General features: G+C 44.7%; 2 protein-coding genes across 2 annotated transcripts in view; one reads left to right on the top strand and one right to left on the bottom strand.

Annotated features, from left to right (window-relative positions):
- The window catches only part of LOC138363002 (uncharacterized), a 323,725-nt gene that overhangs the window by 150,904 nt on the left and 153,477 nt on the right, over window positions 1-19,344 (bottom strand). The window lies entirely within an intron of this gene.
- LOC138349840 (uncharacterized) lies at window positions 2,372-18,415 on the top strand. Its single transcript, XM_069321668.1, has 3 exons — window positions 2,372-2,426; window positions 6,083-6,139; window positions 17,401-18,415. The coding sequence occupies exons 1-3, from the start codon at window positions 2,414-2,416 to the stop codon at window positions 17,736-17,738; spliced, it is 408 nt and encodes a 135-aa protein (XP_069177769.1). The 5' UTR covers window positions 2,372-2,413; the 3' UTR covers window positions 17,739-18,415.

Here is a 19,344-nt window from a genome sequence, read left to right as displayed (position 1 = left end):
CACCTGTTAACTTCTCTGACACTGAAAGAGTTTTTTCTAACGTCCCTGTGGCTCATTTGGGTACTCAGTTTCCACCCGTGTTAAACAAAAAATCTTTATCTACCCTATCGATTCCTCTTAGGATTTTGTAGGTAATGATCACATCTCCCCGAGCTCTCCTATCTTCAAGCGACGTTAGGTTCATTTCATGCAGCCTTTCCTCGTAACTCATGCCCCTTACTTCTAGGACTAGCGTAGTGGCATACCTTTGAACTTTTCCCAGCATAGTCCTGTGCTTGACAAGTTACGGGCTCTAGGCTGGGGCCGCATATTCCAGGATTGGTCTTACATATGTGGTATACAAGGTTCTGAAGGTTTCCTTACACAGGTTCCTGAAGGCTGTTCTGACGTTGGCCAACCTCGCATTCGCCGCCGATGTTATTCGTTTTATGCGGGCTTAAGGAGACAGGTTTGGTGTGATATCAACTCCTAGATCTCTCTCTCTCTGTCCGTTTCATGGAGGACTTCCTCTCCCATTCGGTATCCTGTTTCTGGCCTCCTGTTTCCACTGCCAAGTTTCATTACCTTACATTTGCTCGGGTTGAACTGTAGTAGCCATTTGTTGGACCATTCATTCAGTTTGTCTAGATCATCTTGTAGTCTCATACTGACTTAATCCTCCTCATAATTTTTGCATCATCAGCAATCATTGAGAGGAACGAGTCTATTCACTCTAGGAGATCATTTACATATATCAGAAACAGTATAGGTCCAAGGATTGAACCCTACGGAACTCCACTGGTGACGCCTCGCCACTCCGAGACCTCACCCCTCACAGTGACTCGCTGTTCTATGTTGCTTAGGTACTCCCTTATCCAGTGGAGTTCCTTCCCTTTCACTCCTGCCTGCATCTCCAGCTTTTGAACTAGTCTCTTGTGTGGTACTGTATCAAAGGCTTTCTGGCAATCCAAAAATATGCAGCCTGCCCACCCCTCTCTTTCTTGCCTGATTTTTGTTGCCTGGTCGTAGAATTCAATTAATCCTGTGAGGCAGGACTTGCCATCCCTGAACCCATGCTGATTGTGTGAGTGTGTGTGTGTACTCACCTAATTGTGCTTGCGGGGGTTGAGCTTTGGCTCTTTGGTGTGTGTGTGTGTGTGTGTGTGTGTGTGTGTGTGTGTGTGTGTGTGTGTGTGTGTGTGTGTGTGTGTGTGTGTGTGTGTGTGTGTGTGTGTGTGTGTGTGTGTGTGTGTATTCACCTAGTAGCATTTATCTGGTTGTGCTTGCGGGGGGTTGAGTTCTGCTCTTTCGTCTCGCCTCTCAACTGTCAATCAGTCAACTATTACTAACTAATTTTTTCCACACACACACACACACACACAAACACACACAAACACCCAGGAAGCAGCCCGTAACAGCTGCTTAACACCCAGGTACCTATTTACTGCTATGTAACAGGGGTATCAGGGTGAAAGAAACTGCCCATTTTGTTTCTCGCAGGCGCCGGGAATCGAACCCCGGACCACAGGATTACGTGTCTAGCATACTGTCCACTCACCCACCAGTACCACCTGTGTGTGTGAAGATGATCCTCACGAATTGCTGATTTTAGGGGAATTCCAAAGGCAGCTGGGACCCCAGTACCAGCCTGGGACCCCGGTACCAGCCTGGGACCCCGGTACCAGCCTGGGACCCCGGTACTAGCCTGGGACCCCAGTACCAGCCTGGGACCCCAGTACCAGCCTGGGACCCCAGTACCAGCCTGGGACCCCGGTACCAGCCTGGGACCCCAGTACTAGCCTGGGACCTCGGTACCAGCCTGGGACCCCGGTACCAGCCTGGGACCCCGGTACTAGCCTGGGACCCCAGTACCAGCCTGGGACCCCAGTATCAGCCTGGGACCCCAGTACCAGCCTGGGACCCCGGTACCAGCCTGGGACCCCAGTACTAGCCTGGGACCTCGGTACCAGCCTGGGACCCCGGTACCAGCCTGGGACCCCGGTACTAGCCTGGGACCCCAGTACCAGCCTGGGACCCCAGTATCAGCCTGGGACCCCAGTACCAGCCTGGGACCCCGGTACCAGCCTGGGACCCCAGTACCAGCCTGGGACCCCAGTACCAGCCTGGGACCCCAGTACCAGCCTGGGACCCCAGTACCAGCCTGGGACCCCAGTACCAGCCTGGGACCCCGGTACCAGCCTGGGACCCCGGTACCAGCCTGGGACCCCGGTACCAGCCTGGGACCCCAGTACCAGCCTGGGACCCCAGTACCAGCCTGGGACCCCAGTACCAGCCTGGGACCCCGGTACCAGCCTGGGACACAACAATCAAGTATTATTCTACCTTCTTATATGTCAAAAACTAATCCAGTTTATTTTTGTCAGCAGAGATCGTGGTGAATCGCGGCTCTGAGGAGAAGCCAGAGGACTCCAGTATGGGAAACTCAGGTGAGTACTCCCCTAGTTGTGCTGTCGGGGGGTTGAGCTTCGGCTCTTTGGTCCCGCCTCTCAACTGTCAGTCAACAGGTGTACAGATTCCTGAGCCTACTGGGCTCTATCATATCTACATTTGAAACTGTGTATGGAGTCAGCCTCCACCACAACACTGCCTAATGTTATGCCATTTGTTAACTACTCTGACACTGAACAAATTCTGTCTAATATCTCTGTAGCTCATTTGGGTACTAAGTTTCCACATGTGTCCCCTTGTTCGTGTTCCACCCGTGCTAAAGCGCTTATCTTTGTCCACCCTGTTAGTTCCTCTAAGAATTGTGTAGGAGGTGATCATGTCTTCCCTATCTCTTCTGTCTTCCATATTTGAAACTGTGTGTGGAGTCCACCTCATCACTGCTTCCACCACATCACTGCCTAATGCATTCCATCTGATAACTACTCTGACACTGAAAAAGTTATTTCTAACGTCCCTGTGGCTCATTTGGGTACTCAGTTTCCACCTGTGTCCCCTTGTTCGCATTCCACCATGTTAAACAGCTTATCTTTATCTACCCTGTCAATTCCTCTGATAATTTTGTAAGTAGTGATCATGTCTCTCCGAGCTCTCCTGTCTTCCAGCGATGTGAGGTTCATTTCACTCAGCCTTTCCTCGTAACTCATGCCTCTTAGTTCCGGGACTAGCCTAGTGGCATACCTCTGAACTTTTTCCAGCTCCGTCTTGTGCTTGGTGGGTTGAGCTCCTTTCTATGCGGGTGTTTAGGAAGTGGTGGTTGTTTGAGAGTATTATGTCCGGTTTACCAGCGTGACCTTGTCTGTCATATGTTGGGAAGTCTGGGCCCAGATGGGTTAGATTTAGGTTCCTTATCGTACTGTTGATAGCTTCTACTACCTTGATGTTCCTTCCGTTTTCCATGGTTGTGTTTGGCGTTCAGATCTTGCAGAAAGTAGGCAGGTCTGTTCCTTTTGGTGAGTTTCATGATGTCGGCCAGGGGAAGGTAAGGTCGTCTTGGTGGTTGGTAACACGTTCCTGTGAAGATTTCGTAGTTTGGAGTTCAATTGCCTGGAAGTTTTCTTGAAAGTTTTCTAGAATTATGTGTGGAATATTTCTCCTTACAGCAATTGCTGCTCCATCGTTGGCCTGGTCAGCTCTGTTGGCCTGATAAGTTTTGTAGTTGAAGATCTTTATCTTCTCACTTTCCTTTTTCTCATGGCTGTTAATGAGAATTATACCTGGGTCTATTTCTCTGTACAAGTTGCTGAGTTCCAATACTCTGTGTGGAGTCCAGCTTAGAACATTGTGTTGAATTATTGTTAATGACTGGATGGCTATGTTGAAACTGATGGGTCTCTTCTACATCGTGGATTGTTTGGAATAGTTGCGTAACCGTTGCACATTGTGTTACACTTAATGCTGTTTATCTGCTGAATGGTTTTGGGAGCTTGATTGAAAGCATGCGACATTATGTATTCGTAGACCTCACTCATATTAGCACCTGTAATGTCGTATTTTTAGTTTTATTTGCTGAGTTTGTATACGCTCTTGGAGGGTCTTGCAGTTAACCCATGTGGATTTTGTTTGATGAGAAGAATTCGATCTTGAATGGAATTACTTCCGAGTCTTTGGTGTGTGTGTCTGAGTCTGCAGCATTGTCTGTGGGTATGTGGTAAGCATTGATGCCCACTGTGTGTACCTGGTCTGCCTCAGTTACCTCATCGGTATTCTCTATTTGTTGTGTCTCCTGTGGTGCTTGTATGTTTGTGGGGCCCCTTTGGGGGGTCATTAGTGGTGGTTGCTTGTGTTGTTTCAACTTGCTCTGACTCAGTGAGGGTTTCTGCCTTTGTGGGTACTAGTACATGTTGGGAGTTGGTACCAGTTAAGGGAGTGCTATTGCTGACCACCAGGGCTTTTATGATGTTAAGGGAGGGAACATTGTCTGGGAAGTCCATTTCGGGGAGACCATACTTCCTGTACGTTTCTGTAACCCCGGATCCGAATGATCCTGGCTTTCTTAGGTTTTCTAGGTGGGCATAGATCATACTGCTCAGAATTTGTGTTGGTAGGTCACCCTTTACCTGTACTGTAGTGTTTGCTGGATTGTGTGATGCCTTATATGTCCACGTATTTGTGGCAGTGATCCCTGCATAAGTATTGTTGGCCATTGCTGTCTTTTTTGTTGCAGCTTCATCCACTTTTTTGTTTTAGGATAGTCTTCCTTGTGGGAGAGATTGATGCCAGTGTGCGATGAGGACCCCCAACAATTGAGATATTTTGGAGTTTGTTTTATCTGTCAAGTTCCTGAAAATGTGTCCCTGCTGGCCACATTCAGAACATACTTTGATATTCCTATGTTGGCAGTCTGCGGCTGTGTGGCTGTACTTGTAACATGTCCAACATGAGGCTATGATGAAGTATTATTCTTGTTCTATGTTGTTGGCTATGCTCAGGTGGTAGTAGTTGCAGTGGATACCTAGGCTGAGGGCTTTTTGTGCCATGGAGATTTCTTCAAACCCTCGCATGTATTGTTGATGCGCTTATACGCTGCCTCCACACTCTTCCTGCCCGTCCTGCCCGTCCTGCCCGTCCTGCCCGTCCTGCCCGTCCTGCCCGTCCTGCCCGTCCTGCCCGTCCTGCCCGACCTGCCCGTTCTCCCCGTCCTGCCCGTCCTGCCCGTCCTGCCCGACCTGCCCGTCCTGCCCGTCCTGTCCAGCCTCCTCCTCCTCCCCACACCCCCACCACAGTTGACAAACCATCCAATAATGATGAAAGGCTCGACAATGATCACAGCCTCCCATTGGGGCCGCAAGTTGACGATCCAATTAAAATGAATTTGTTTTGTATTTTGATATGCTGTATAAAGGGCTGCCTCAGTTAATTGTTAGACTAATCCTAGCACAGGTGGGGGCGCTACCTCTCCTGGGGCCAGGTAAGGGGGGGGAGAGTCGATCAATCATTAATGTCACCCAACGCCTCCCTCACTCCCCCACCTTACCTCCCCCTTCACCCACCTTACCTCCCTCCCCCTCACCCTCCTTACCTCCCCCCTCACCCACCTTCCCTCCCCCCCTCACCCACCTTACCTCCCCCTCACCCACCTTACCTCCCCCCTCACCCACCTTACCTCCCCCCTCACCCACCTTCCCTCCCCCCTCACCCACCTTCCCTCCCCCCCCTCACCCACCTTACCTCCCCCCCTCACCCACCTTACCTCCCCCCTCACCCACCTTCCCTCCCCCCTCACCCACCTTACCTCCCCCCCCCCTCACCCACCTTACCTCCCCCCTCACCCACCTTACCTCCCCCCTTCACCTCTTCTCCACACAGGAGGCAGGGACCAGGAGCTCACTAAACTCTTCTCCACACAGGAGGCAGGGACCAGGAGCTAACTAAACTCTTCTCCACACAGGAGGCAGGGACCAGGAGCTAACTAGACTCTTCTCCACACAGGAGGCAGGGACCAGGAGCTCACTAAACTCTTCTCCACACAGGAGGCAGGGACCAGGAGCTCACTAAACTCTTCTCCACACAGGAGGCAGGGACCAGGAGCTAACTAGACTCTTCTCCACACAGGAGGCAGGGACCAGGAGCTCACTAAACTCTTCTCCACACAGGAGGCAGGGACCAGGAGCTAACTAGACTCTTCTCCACACAGGTCTCAGGCCTCAGCAGCGTAACGAGGACCGTCCTAAAGACCCGTGGCCCTCAGCAGGTGAGTCAGGCACTAGCATTTTACGCGCAGCAGGTGAGTAGAGAGTGAGAGATAAACACATTATGAATGTGTGTGTGAGGCACATCTCGTGTGCCAGGTAAGTACGACGGGTTCACCATAGCCAGTGCTGCTTGGAACTTCTTGTTCCCAGTAGCTGAATCTAAAACAACAAACAACATTATGAATGTGTAGACAAACTATTTTTTCTTTCCTTAAACTCTACTAAATCTAATAGATAATATATTGTTATAACTTTAATATATATATATATATATATATATATATATATATATATATATATATATATATATATATATATATATATATATATATGTATATATATATATATATATATATATATATATATATATATATATATATATATATATATATATATGTTGTATACTTCACTCTCGTGTTTAGGAGAGTTGTGCCTTAAGTTCATAGACACAGTGTTCTCCCATATTAACAGGGACTTGATGAAATAAACGTATAAATGACCCCTCACTTGCTCTAGTGCTCTTGGGAGGTGGTGATCTTTGTGGTATTTAAATACTCCGAAATTACCATCTCTTTTAAGGGTCTGAGCAGGTGGTGGAGCGGGTTAAGGCGTACTTGTTATGCCAGTTGCTGGAAGGCTTCTGTGCTGGCTAGGGTTCGAGTCTCCTGGTGGGAAAGTGTTCTAAAGTTGTATATATATATATATATATATATATATATATATATATATATATATATATATATATATATATATATATTTATATATATATATATATATATTTATATATATATATATTTATATATATATATATATATATATATATATATATATATATATATATATATATATATATATATATATATATATATATATATATATATATATATATATATTTTGGTAGCAGTCTTTCCTGTAGACATATATTATTAAATATGACCGAAAAAGTAAGATTAATAATTCTAACACGAATTTTCTCAATCTTTCGTACATTTCTTTTCACTGTTGGAGGTAAATCAAAAATCAATTCTCCAAAATTCATTTTTATTTCTAGTCTGACGCGACACAAGCGCGTTTCGTAAAACTTATTACATTTTCAAAGACTTTAGTTTACAAATACACAACTGAATAGAACTTACGCATCTCCGATTTTATATCTACATTTTAGTGAGGTGGATGGGGTGAGGTGGCATTAATAGGGTATTAATTTCATCAACACAAGACAGAACAAGAGGTGGCATTAATAGGGTATTAATTTCATCAACACAAGACAGAACACGAAACAATGGGTATTGAATAGAAGTGTAAGTAGAAAGCCTATTGTTCCATATTTCTTGATGCTTCTATATTGGAGCGGAGTCTAGAGGTGGGTAGAATATAGTTGTGCATTAATTGGCTGTTGATTGCTGGTGTTGACTTCTTGATGTGTAGTGCCTCGCAAACGTCGAGGAGCCTCGCAAAAGCGATAGCAGGCGGCTTGATGTTTGCGAGGCACTACACATCAAGAAGTCAACACCAGCAATCAACAGCCAATTAATGCACAACTATATTCTACCCACCTCAAGACTCCGCTCCAATATAGAAGCATCAAGAAATATGGACCAATAGGCTTTCTACAATCACTTCTATTCAATACCCATTGTTTCGTGTTCTGTCTTGTGTTGATGAAATTAATACCCTATTAATACCACCTCACCCCATCCACCTCACTCAAATGTAGATATAAACAAATCGGAGATGTGTAAGTTCTATTCAGTTGTGTATGTGTAAACTAAAGTCTTTGAAAATGTAATAAGTTTTACGAAACGCGCTCAAGTGTCGCGTCAGACTAGAAATAAAAATTAATTTTGGAGAATTGATTTTTGAATTACCACCAACAGTGAAAAAAAAATGTACGAAAGATTGAGAAAATTCGTGTTAGAATTATTAATCTTACTTTTTCGGTCATATTTCATAATATATGTCTACAGGAAAGACTGCTACCAAAATATACTAATATATATATATATATATATATATATATATATATATATATATATATATATATATATATATATATATATATATATATATATATATATATATATATATATATATATATATATATATATGTCGTACCTAGTAGCCAGAACGCACTTCTCAGCCTACTATGCAAGGCCTGATTTGCCTAATAAGCCAAGTTTTCATGAATTAATGTTTTTTCGACAACCTAACCTAACCTAACCTAACTTTTTCGGCTACCTAACCTAACCTAACCTATAAAGATAGGTTAGGTTAGGTTAGGTAGGGTTGGTTAGGTTCGGTCATATATCTACGTTAATTTTAATTCCAATAAAAAAAATCGACCTCATGCATAATGAAATGGGTACCTTTATCATTTCATAAGAAAAAAAATTGAGAAAAGATATTAATTGATGAAAACTTGGCTTATTAGGCAAATCGGGCCATGCATAGTAGGCTGAGAAGTGCGTTCTGGCTACTAGGTACGACATATATATATATATATATATATATATTAGTATATATTAGTATATTTTATATATTTTATATATATATTAGTATATTTTGGTAGCAGTCTTTCCTGTAGACATATATTATTAAATATGACCGAAAAAGTAAGATTAATAATTCTAACACGAATTTTCTCAATCTTTCGTACATTTCTTTTCACTGTTGGAGGTAAATCAAAAATCAATTCTCCAAAATTCATTTTTATTTCTAGTCTGACGCGACACGAGCGCGTTTCGTAAAACTTATAACATTTTCAAAGACTTTAGTTCACAAATACACAACTGAATAGAACTTACGCATCTCCGATTTTATATCTACATTTGAGTGAGGTGGAAGGGGTGATGTGGCATTAACACAAGACAGAACAAGAGGTGGCATTAATAGGGTATTAAATTCATCAACACAAGACAGAACAAGAGGTGGTATTGATTTTTGATTTACCTCCAACAGTGAAAAGAAATGTTCGAAAGATTGAGAAAATTCGTGTTAGAATTATTAATCTTACTTTTTCGGTCATATTTAATAATATATATATATATATATATATATATATATATATATATATATATTGTGACGGTAACGCGTTGGTGTTCGGCTGTTCAAAGGTAAGGGTATGGCCTCGTCACATAGTATTAAAAAAAAAATAGAAAATCTGGAACTTCGTCTGTGGTAAGGTAAGGAGAAGACACACAAAACACAAGTAAACTTTAACAATGAAATTTTAATTACGTTAAATAAATAAACATGAATAAAATGGACAAACAATTCGTATAATAAAATCAATCAATCAAAATAATAAGAATAATTAAATGACACAATGAAAAGTTACGTTAAGACAAAATAACAAGAAGTGCAATATACAAGTAAATGAAAGGTGCTGGAATATTGGCTTTAAGCTATCACCTCTCTTAGTACACGTACGCCAAAGCTTACGTCTAGCAGGGAGAAGTGTTAACTGTGAAAGCACGGAATATTCTGAGGACTGAGGTCGCGGCGGCCCCAGACATCAAGTAGTATGGGGGGGTGAGTGCAATTGCAGCCAGACCGGCGACCAATCAGCGAGGAGCCGGCAGTAAGACAGGTAGTTTGGCGGTTTGAGTCTGAGCAGGTGTCCCTGGCTGCATACGTTTTGCGCTCTGGCAAACCTTGCTGGTGTTGTTGTCGTTGCTGGACATTTCTTCCATAGTAGTTTTATATATTTGTTGCGACGTATTTTTGGAGGGAAGAGCAGGCTCAATCTCTTGAAGGAGATTATCGTCACAACTCTCCCCCGAAGCCTGCGGTTCTGGAAGAAGTACGTCGTTATGTGGTGGAGTAATGGATGGAGTCGCTTCTACTTCATAAACTCTGGAGAGATCATGGGCTAAGATATTGTCGGACTCTTGGTATAGCGTGTCTCCAGGTTGAATTTCTGCAGTTAGCAAGTCCATAGTAGAAGATGTTGAGATGAGAAGTGGGCGTGCTGCAGGAGGTGTAAGGTGGTGTGGTCCGTGTTGATGGTGGACCGAGCACTTTTCAGGTGTGGAGTGAAGTGCTGAAGCTTCAGGATGAGGAAGAGTAGCTCCTTGCCAATTGTTCCGTAGTTCCTTGTAGCAGTAGTCGCTGACAGGTGTATTCTTCTCGCCTCGTTGCTGCATGACGACACCACCAACGTCGGTACCATTGGCATCGACATGGAGGATGAAGGGCTTATCTGACGAGGTGAGAGTGGAATTAGAATAGGGCAAAGGAGCACGATTATTATCCTGAAAGCATTTGGGAAGATCATTAAGGATTTCGGAATTAGAAAGCGCTGACTCTTTGTCAGTGCTTTCGGGAGGAGAAGCTGGGAAGGTCGTACTGTGGATGTAGGGTTCTGTGAAGGTAGAACAGTTTATTAGGACAGTGGGAGGAGTACCATTATATTGCTTCAGGAGGTTGACGTGGCACAGCTGGGTCTTCCGCCGCCTATCTGGAGTCTCTATTACGTAGTTGTTATTCCTGCACTCTTTAACGCGGTAGGGTCCTGAAAACCTGTTTTGTAAAGGTGAACCTGGGATAGGGAAGTATGCAAGGACGAAGTCTCCCGGCTTGAATTTTCTTACTTTGCTGGTCTGGTCGTAATGAGTCTTCATCCTCTCCTGGGCTTTCAATAGATTATCATGGGCAAAACGGTGGACTCTCTCTAGAATGTGTTGAAGGTTTTGAAGAAACTGGGGCACATTCTGATGCTCACTGAAGGTGGCATCTCTGAGAGAGTCTTTGAAAGCCTTAAGGGGAGTACGGCACTTACGGCCGTAGAGCATCTCATAAGGAGATACTCCTAGGGACTCATTGGGGAGACTTCTGTAAATACACATTATAAGGTCAATCTGCTTATCCCAATCCTTCGAGGTTTCACTACAAAACTTTTTCAAGAGTGCTTTGATTGTCTGATGACTACGTTCAAGAGAACCCTGTGAAGCAGGATGATAGGGGCTGGACAATATCTGTTTGATGTTGAACTCCTCCAGTGTCCTTTTGAAGAGATCACTGGTGAAGTTGGTACCACAGTCGCTCTGAATCTCCCTGGGAAATCCGTATTGAGTGAAGATCTTCAATAGATGTGTTACAACTGTAGCAGCCGTGATGTTCTTCACTGGAACTGCTATGGGAAATCTGGTGGTAGGACACAGGATGGTTAGGATGTAGGCGTTACCGGAACTGGACCGAGGTAAAGGACCAACACAGTCTATTATGAGTCTGTGGAAAGGTTCCGCAGGCACCTGTATGGGAATCAGTGGCGCTCTGGGAATGGAGATGTTCGGTTTGCCTGCCATCTGACATGTATGACACTGTTTTACGTACTGTTTGACGTTATTTACCATACCTGGCCAGTAATAGTCTTGACGAATTCCATGGTAAGTCTTGTTGAAGCCGTAGTGGGAGAGTGCTCCGTGGGCCAGGTGTAGAATAGTGGGCCGCAGGCTGGTGGAATCACAAGTTGTTCGATGTTGGCCCAATCGTCCTCCTCCTTCAGTTTACTGGGTCTATATCTGCGGTAGAGCAAGTCGTTCTCTAGGAAGAACCCAGGAATACTGTCGGGTTGAGTCTCAGCCTGGAAAAACAATGGTGTTAAAGTAAGATCTTCCCTCTGCAACTTACGGAACTCCATCTTGGTCAGATGCGGGGGGAGTTTCTGAGGGTCTTGAGGGACAGCGGTAGCAGTAGAGTCAGCTGGCTGTGGACGTGCGGCTTGTGCACGGGTGGTCACGAGAACCGGAGGAGAAACTTCATCACTCTCTTGAACCTCTGCTGGAACATACTCTATAATAGGGTTACTTGGCACAGAGTTACACACCTGGGGTTTGTCCATGACGATCAGGTTGGTCGGTTGCAGGTCTTCTGCCAAGTCGTTGCCTAGGAGAAGTTGCACTCCAGGCATGGGAAAAGGCTTTTCCCTGACGGCGACTTGGACTTCTCCTTTCACGTAGGGACAATCCAGGTGGACTCTGGCGAGAGGGTATGGAGTGGTAGCAGTGAGGTCAGTGATGAAGACAGTTTCTCCGGTGTAGGTGATGTTGGGCACAGCCGACTTCAAGATGATCGATTGAAGAGCCGCTGTGTCCCTCAAGATCTTCAATTTGAAACGTCCCTCCGGATTTGAACCGTTGGCAGAGACAGTTCCAGTATACAGGTGGTTACTGAAAAGAGAAAGATCATTAACATCAACACCAACATTCATCACAGGCTTACCGGACTTAGGAGGAGTTGGTTTGGGTTTTTGTTGGTCAGTGGTTCCCTTATATTGAGACTTACCACACTTGTCTATGGTATGTCCATAGAGTCTACAATACTTGCAGTACAGTTGTGAACCAGCTTGATCGGGGCTCACTTTCTCGTAACTGTACCACGACTTCTTACTGGAGGATGGTTCGGGTGTCAGCCGGTGGATGAGGCTGTAAGTGTCAGCCGACTTAGCACACTTCAGGTAGTCGGTTTCTTCTTTATCTGCTAAGTAGAGGCGGACAGGAGGCGGCACACGTCTCAAGAATTCTTCAACAAGCATCAGGTTGACGAGTTCTGCAAAAGTAGAGACATGTGCTGCTTCCAGCCATTTCATGAAATACCTCCGTTTCGTGTTAACAAACTCGAGGAAGGTAGTGGTACTTGCCTTCAGGTGGTCACGGAATTTCCTTCTATAACTTTCAGTAGAGAGGAGGTAGGCGTCCAACACTGCTTGTTTCAGAGTGTGGTAGTCATTCTCAGACGCCAAAGTACTGAGTGTGACTGCAGCTCTACCTGTAAGATGAACTCTGAGAAGTGTGGCCCATTGGTCGACAGGCCAACTGAGTTGATTAGCAAGGGTTTCAAAGGTGGTAAAGAACACATCAACTTCTGCTTCTACAAAGGATGGCATTAACTTACTTGCATGTGATATATTAAAACTGACGGGAAGATTGGCAGTAGCTTGCTGGCGTTGAGTGAAGTGTGAAGTTTCCAAGGCGATTTCGCGTTGACGACACTCTAGAGCCAGAGTCGCTTGTTGCTTGTCATGCTCGCGTTGTATCTCCAACTCGCGTTGTTTTGTTTCAAGCTGTACTCTCTCACGTTCATGGAGCAAGGCGACCTCACGTTCGTGGAGGGCGAGTCCACGTTCGTGTTCTCTCCTCAAGGCAGCTTCGCGTTCTTGTTCTTCTCTCCTCAAAGTAGTTTCACGTTCTCGGAGGGTGATTTCTCGTTCTTGTTCTTCCCTTCGTATGGCAGCTGCTTCTCTTTGCTGCTCACGTTCAATCTTGGCCAGCTCTAGTTTGAGTTTCAGCGTTGCCAAATCAGTTTTATCTGCAATATAGTAAGTTTCATGAGTTTCAGAGTCTATCTTACCTTGCTCTAAATAGTAATCCAGCAACAGGTTGTGTAGGTCGTTTTTGTTGGCTTGGTAGGGAACTTCTAGTTGATACTCATGTGCAAGAGTTTGTAATTCAGTCTTCTTGGCACGACTTAAAGTCCCTATTTCACCTGCTGGATTTGCACGGAAAGCTTGGAGACGAAACATGGTGAAATTAGCAAATAAAGGTACACGAATATTCAATAGTGAATGTCAGAAACAGGACAACGTGGCAACTGGTACCTATACAGTGGGATCTTTAACAATTAAAGTTAAGTAAAAGATGTTAAATGATTAATTTTAAATCAAGGGCGCAGGAAATCTTGTACCCGGTACTCATGTAAGAGGATAAGGGCAAGAAAATCCTACTAACAAATGAAACAGAGTTTCGAAAACAAATGAAACAGTTAATTGCCTCAAAAGTAAAATTGGTAGTCCAAGGATGTAGGCATACCTTGCCAAGTCTCTATAGGACATAAAGCAAGTTTTTCCTACTGAATTTAATATGATACTTACAGAATTAGCGAACTTTTGTGCTCTGAAAAAGTAAGCTAATTCCCTACCGTTGTATGTATCATCATCTCTGACTGACGTGTAGGGGTGCGAGGTGTCAACTGGTGACGAGAACTGCTGCTGAGGTCCCAATTCAGCAACTACAGTTCGAGCTAGAGGAACTATGGCCCTCTTTGTCCTCCTACAGTCAGATTGCAGAAGATTGGGTACTCTTGACCCGGGGCAGACCACAGTACCAGGGTACCAATATGATGATCTGTCAAAAATGAGAAATATCCAAGGAACAAAGATGGTAAACACGAGTAATAACACGGAGGGAGAGATGACCAATTAAGAGTATGACTGCGGCCTACAGTCACCACGTAATCCAAAGTTGTCTCACCTTCACCATATGTTACTCTCGTAATGCACAATACACCGCACCTTATAAAAAATGAAATTGAATATGAAAAATAGTAAAGCTACGTTAACAAAGTTAAATACGCTTACCATAAATTACCACTTGGCACCAGTACCTGAGTGAAGCTCCTAGGACAGGCCCCCATATAATATGTGACGGTAACGCGTTGGTGTTCGGCTGTTCAAAGCTAGGGGTATGGCCTCGTCACATAGTATTAAAAAAAAAATAGAAAATCTGGAACTTCGTCTGTGGTAAGGTAAGGAGAAGACACACAAAACACAAGTAAACTTTAACAATGAAATTTTAATTACGTTAAATAAATAAACATGAATAAAATGGACAAACAATTCGTATAATAAAATCAATCAATCAAAATAATAAGAATAATTAAATGACACAATGAAAAGTTACGTTAAGACAAAATAACAAGAAGTGCAATATACAAGTAAATGAAAGGTGCTGGAATATTGGCTTTAAGCTATCACCTCTCTTAGTACACGTACGCCAAAGCTTACGTCTAGCAGGGAGAAGTGTTAACTGTGAAAGCACGGAATATTCTGAGGACTGAGGTCGTGGCGGCCCCAGACATCAAGTAGTATGGGGGGGTGAGTGCAATTGCAGCCAGACTGGCGACCAATCAGCGAGGAGCCGGCAGTAAGACAGGTAGTTTGGCGGTTTGAGTCTGAGCAGGTGTCCCTGGCTGCATACGTTTTGCGCTCTGGCAAACCTTGCTGGTGTTGTTGTCGTTGTTGGACATTTCTTCCATAGTAGTTTTATATATTTGTTGCGACATATTTTTGGAGGGAAGAGCAGGCTCAATCTCTTGAAGGAGATTATCGTCACAATATATATATATATATATATATATATATATATATATATATTTAATTTTGTATCTGGATCTTCGATCATTTCATATACTGAATTATTAGTAATTTCATGTCTTTAGTTATTATTTTCATACACTAAATTATTCATTTTTATTTCCAGTGAATTATCATGGAATGTGGGAACCGACCTGTGAGATTTATATTTATTTAATTTATATAGAATTTATATTTACATTAATTTATATACTTCGATAGCAATTTGTATGATGATAAGTGGACTGTATTTCTGCAATAATCTCACAAATCGATCCTCTACACATTAGGGGGGGTTTATATTAAATTTATATATATGCATCCAATCAAACTACAGTATTAACTACACATTAGTGTACATTGAAGAGGTTCCTTATCTTATTGTACAGCAGGCCTTAGTCCACCAGGTATAACTAGGATGTAGACACCAAATTATCCTCTTTGAGGTAGCTTCCATCACCCAGTAACTGGTACACAAAGCATGCTTCCTCGTCTTGACCTGTCAAAAGGGCGCTAGCTGTGAAGCCAGAATCCTAATATATGACAGCTATATCAGAGAAAACACTGTACAAGGAACCATAAAGACCTAGGCTTAATTACCTTGTTTGAGTCGATCATTTGTGATCTAATCGGCTCACCCAATATCTACTGACATTAATGGCCATAAATGAAAGATAAACGGGTTTCGGAAAGACACTTCCCTTGAGATTGATGACAACGTGTTGATGATGGCAGATCACTACTCTGATCTTCCATAACACTTCGTCCAAGTAAAATTAACAGGAGCCGTATTTGCTCCCGTGAGCCTCTGTGGTCTTAAACAATAACAATGGCTGACCACTCCCTCCTCACTGACGCTACTGGTCTACATTGTCCAGATGACAGTAAGTGATAGAAGGGTCACATTTACTCTATTTTAATTCTGATAATTAAGTTAATTTATATGAGATGTTTTTATGATGGTAAAGTCCAAAGACTAATGTATTTAGGAATAATTCCCACCATAATAGGTGGTGAATTTATAATAGTATGTGGTAATGATATCCCATTTTCTATAGACGGAAATTCCACTACAAGTTACATTTTCTATGGGTTAACTTGTTTATACAACACAGCAATATTATCTGCCTGTATGATATTATTAAATGGTGTCGGATTTTCCGACATGGAATATTACATGCTGAAAAGCAAGAATATTTTGATTCACATAATATTTTACATTTTTACTCATTCGTCGTGAATTATTTAAATTATTCGTCATTTTGAATTTCATGTAATACATTATATAATTTAAAAATCATGCATCATTGCGTGTTATCAATTATTCATCAGATGGAATGTCCGATAATTCATTATTCACACAACCGTCCAACCATCCGTATCTGTTTCATTAAATTATCAGCTCAAAGCTCATTAACAGTCGTTGACTTGTTCAGTCGATGACTTGTTCAGTCGATGACTAGTTCAGTCGTTGACTAGTTCAGTCGTTGACTAGTTCAGTCGTTGACTAGTTCAGTCGTTGACTTGTTCAGTCGTTGACTAGTTCAGTCGTTGACTAGTTCAGTTATCAATTTGTTCAGTCATCGTCATCAATGGTACACCGAAATTAACCAGTCATTATTTGAGCTATTGATAGTTCTCACCAGAGCTAGTGGTCACTAGTCAGCCATCACCAGAGCTAGTGGTCACTAGCCAGCCATCACCAGAGCTAGTGGTCACTAGTCAACCATCACCAGAGCTACTGGTCACTAGCCAGCCATCACCAGAGCTAGTGGTCACTAGTCAACCATCACCAGAGCTAGTGGTCACTAGTCAGCCATCACCAGAGCTAGTGGTCACTAGTCAACCATCACCAGAGCCAGTGGTCACTAGCCAGCCATCACCAGAGCTAGTGGTCACTAGCCAGCCATCACCAGAGCTAGTGGTCACTAGTCAGCCATCACCAGAGCTAGTGGTCACTAGTCAACCATCACCAGAGCTAGTGGTCACTAGCCAGCCATCACCAGAGCTAGTGGTCACTAGCCAGCCATCACCAGAGCTAGTGGTCACTAGTCAGCCATCACCAGAGCAGCTAGTCTGAGGCACTTCCTCACGTGTGGGTCACCCCTAACTTATATTTTTCCCCGCCAGATTTGGACTCTGACTCTCCTGACTACACCCTGGATGAGAACAGCATCAGGCGCGGTCGTCTGGGAGGAGGGCTGACGAAGGACAGGCATGGCAGCAGCAGGGGCGGTATGGGCGCCCCTACCTCTAGCAGCTCAGCAGTACCCCGCCTGTGGGCTGGCCTCTGGTGCAGCTGCTGCCTCGTCGCACTCAACTGCGGGGCCACCACCGGACACTTGGCTCGACCGTGGGCCAGCGTGGGGCTCCTGATGCTGCTGCTGCTGCTGCTGTATCCGGCTGCATCCTGGCCATCCTGTCTACCCGGCGCTGCAGGTCACGCTCACGGCCATCTCCACACCTGACAGCTAACGCAGTCATGCTCCTGACTGTGCGAGGCGCGCGCTGGGGACATTACACATCTGTAGATGACGCAATATTAACATTCGAACCGCGTACAAGAGGCCAGCGTGTGTACACCAAATAACCACGCACACATCGAACCATCAAGTGTTTCCCAAACCTCACGCGCTCTAGAGCGTGTTTAGCACACGGAAAGATGTAGGCGAGGAGTGGCCGTTAGTGAACACTAGGCAACGAGAGGCGCGCCAGAACTAACCCAATACTCCCACGATCAAATTAACAGTGTATTAATATTCGTAATCTTAAGTCCATTGATTTCTAAAGAACAATTATTCGCTTCTCGCTACGAATGTATATTGTTAAAAAATAGTTTTCCAGAACATATATCATGGTTTCAACTAGTAAACAATGTATTGTTTAGTGAAGCTAGAGAAGCCGTATTGTTGTGTCAGAGGAGCGGCGCTACCCGCCATCTTGCCACCACTGGCTTAGTGGTGTGTCTGTGACTAATTCTGATTTAATACAGCTTGTCAATCATAGTATCCAGCTGTCGAAGTGCTTGTCTTGCTGGTACATACTCCTGAGAGATGTCACCGTGTTAACCTGAGTCTTGTTGCCAAGTCTTGGAAAGCAAGCTGGGGGTCCTGGAAGATGCTACAGGCTGGGGGGTCCTGGAAGATGCTACAGGCTGGGGGGTCCTGGAAGATGCTACAGGCTGGGGGGTCCTGGAAGATGCTACAGGCTGGGGGTCCTGGAAGATGCTACAGGCTGGGGGGTCCTGGAAGATGCTACAGGCTGGGGGGTCCTGGAAGATGCTACAGGCTGGGGGGTCCTGGAAGATGCTACAGGCTGGGGGTCCTAGAAGATGCTACAGGCTGATTGTCCTGGAAGATGCTACAGGCTGGGGGGGTCCTGGAAGATACTACAGGCTGGGGGGTCCTGGAAGATGCTACAGGCTGGGGGTCCTGGAAGATGTTACAGGCTGGGGGGCCTGGAAGATGTTACAGGCTGGGGGTCCTGGAAGATGCAACAGGCTGGGGGGTCCTGGAAGATACTACAGGCTGGGGGGTCCTGGAAGATGTTACAGGCTGGGGGTCCTGGAAGATGTTACAGGCTGGGGGGCCTGGAAGATGCTACAGGCTGGGGGGTCCTGGAAGATGCTACAGGCTGGGGGTCCTGGAAGTCACTTCAGACAAGAACTTCGACAAGAAGCTGAAAATCTTAGAAGGCACTCCATACAGGGCCTTCAAGAAGAAGTTTGTGTCCTGGAAGTTGCTCCAGACAGGACCTTCGAGAGGCAGCTGAGCTTCCGGATGTCGCTCTAGACAGAACATTTGAGAGAGAACATGGGATCTTGAAACACGCTCCGGGCAAGACACTCAAGAGGAAGCTGGTGTCCTGGAAGATGCTCCAGGTAAGGCCCTCAGGAGGAAGTTGGAGGTCCTGGAAGATGCTCCAGGTAGGACCCCCAGGAAAAAGTTGGAGGTCCTGGAAGATGCTCCAGGTAGGGCCCTCAGGAGGAAGTTGGAGGTCCTGGAAGATGCTCCAGGTAGGACCCCCAGGAGGAAGTTGGAGGTCCTGGAAGATGCTCCAGGTAGGGCCCTCAGA

Source organism: Procambarus clarkii, chromosome 10 (assembly GCF_040958095.1).
Source record: "Procambarus clarkii isolate CNS0578487 chromosome 10, FALCON_Pclarkii_2.0, whole genome shotgun sequence".
NCBI classification, from domain to species: Eukaryota; Metazoa; Arthropoda; class Malacostraca; order Decapoda; family Cambaridae; genus Procambarus; species Procambarus clarkii.
This window is presented reverse-complemented; position numbering and strand designations above follow the sequence as displayed.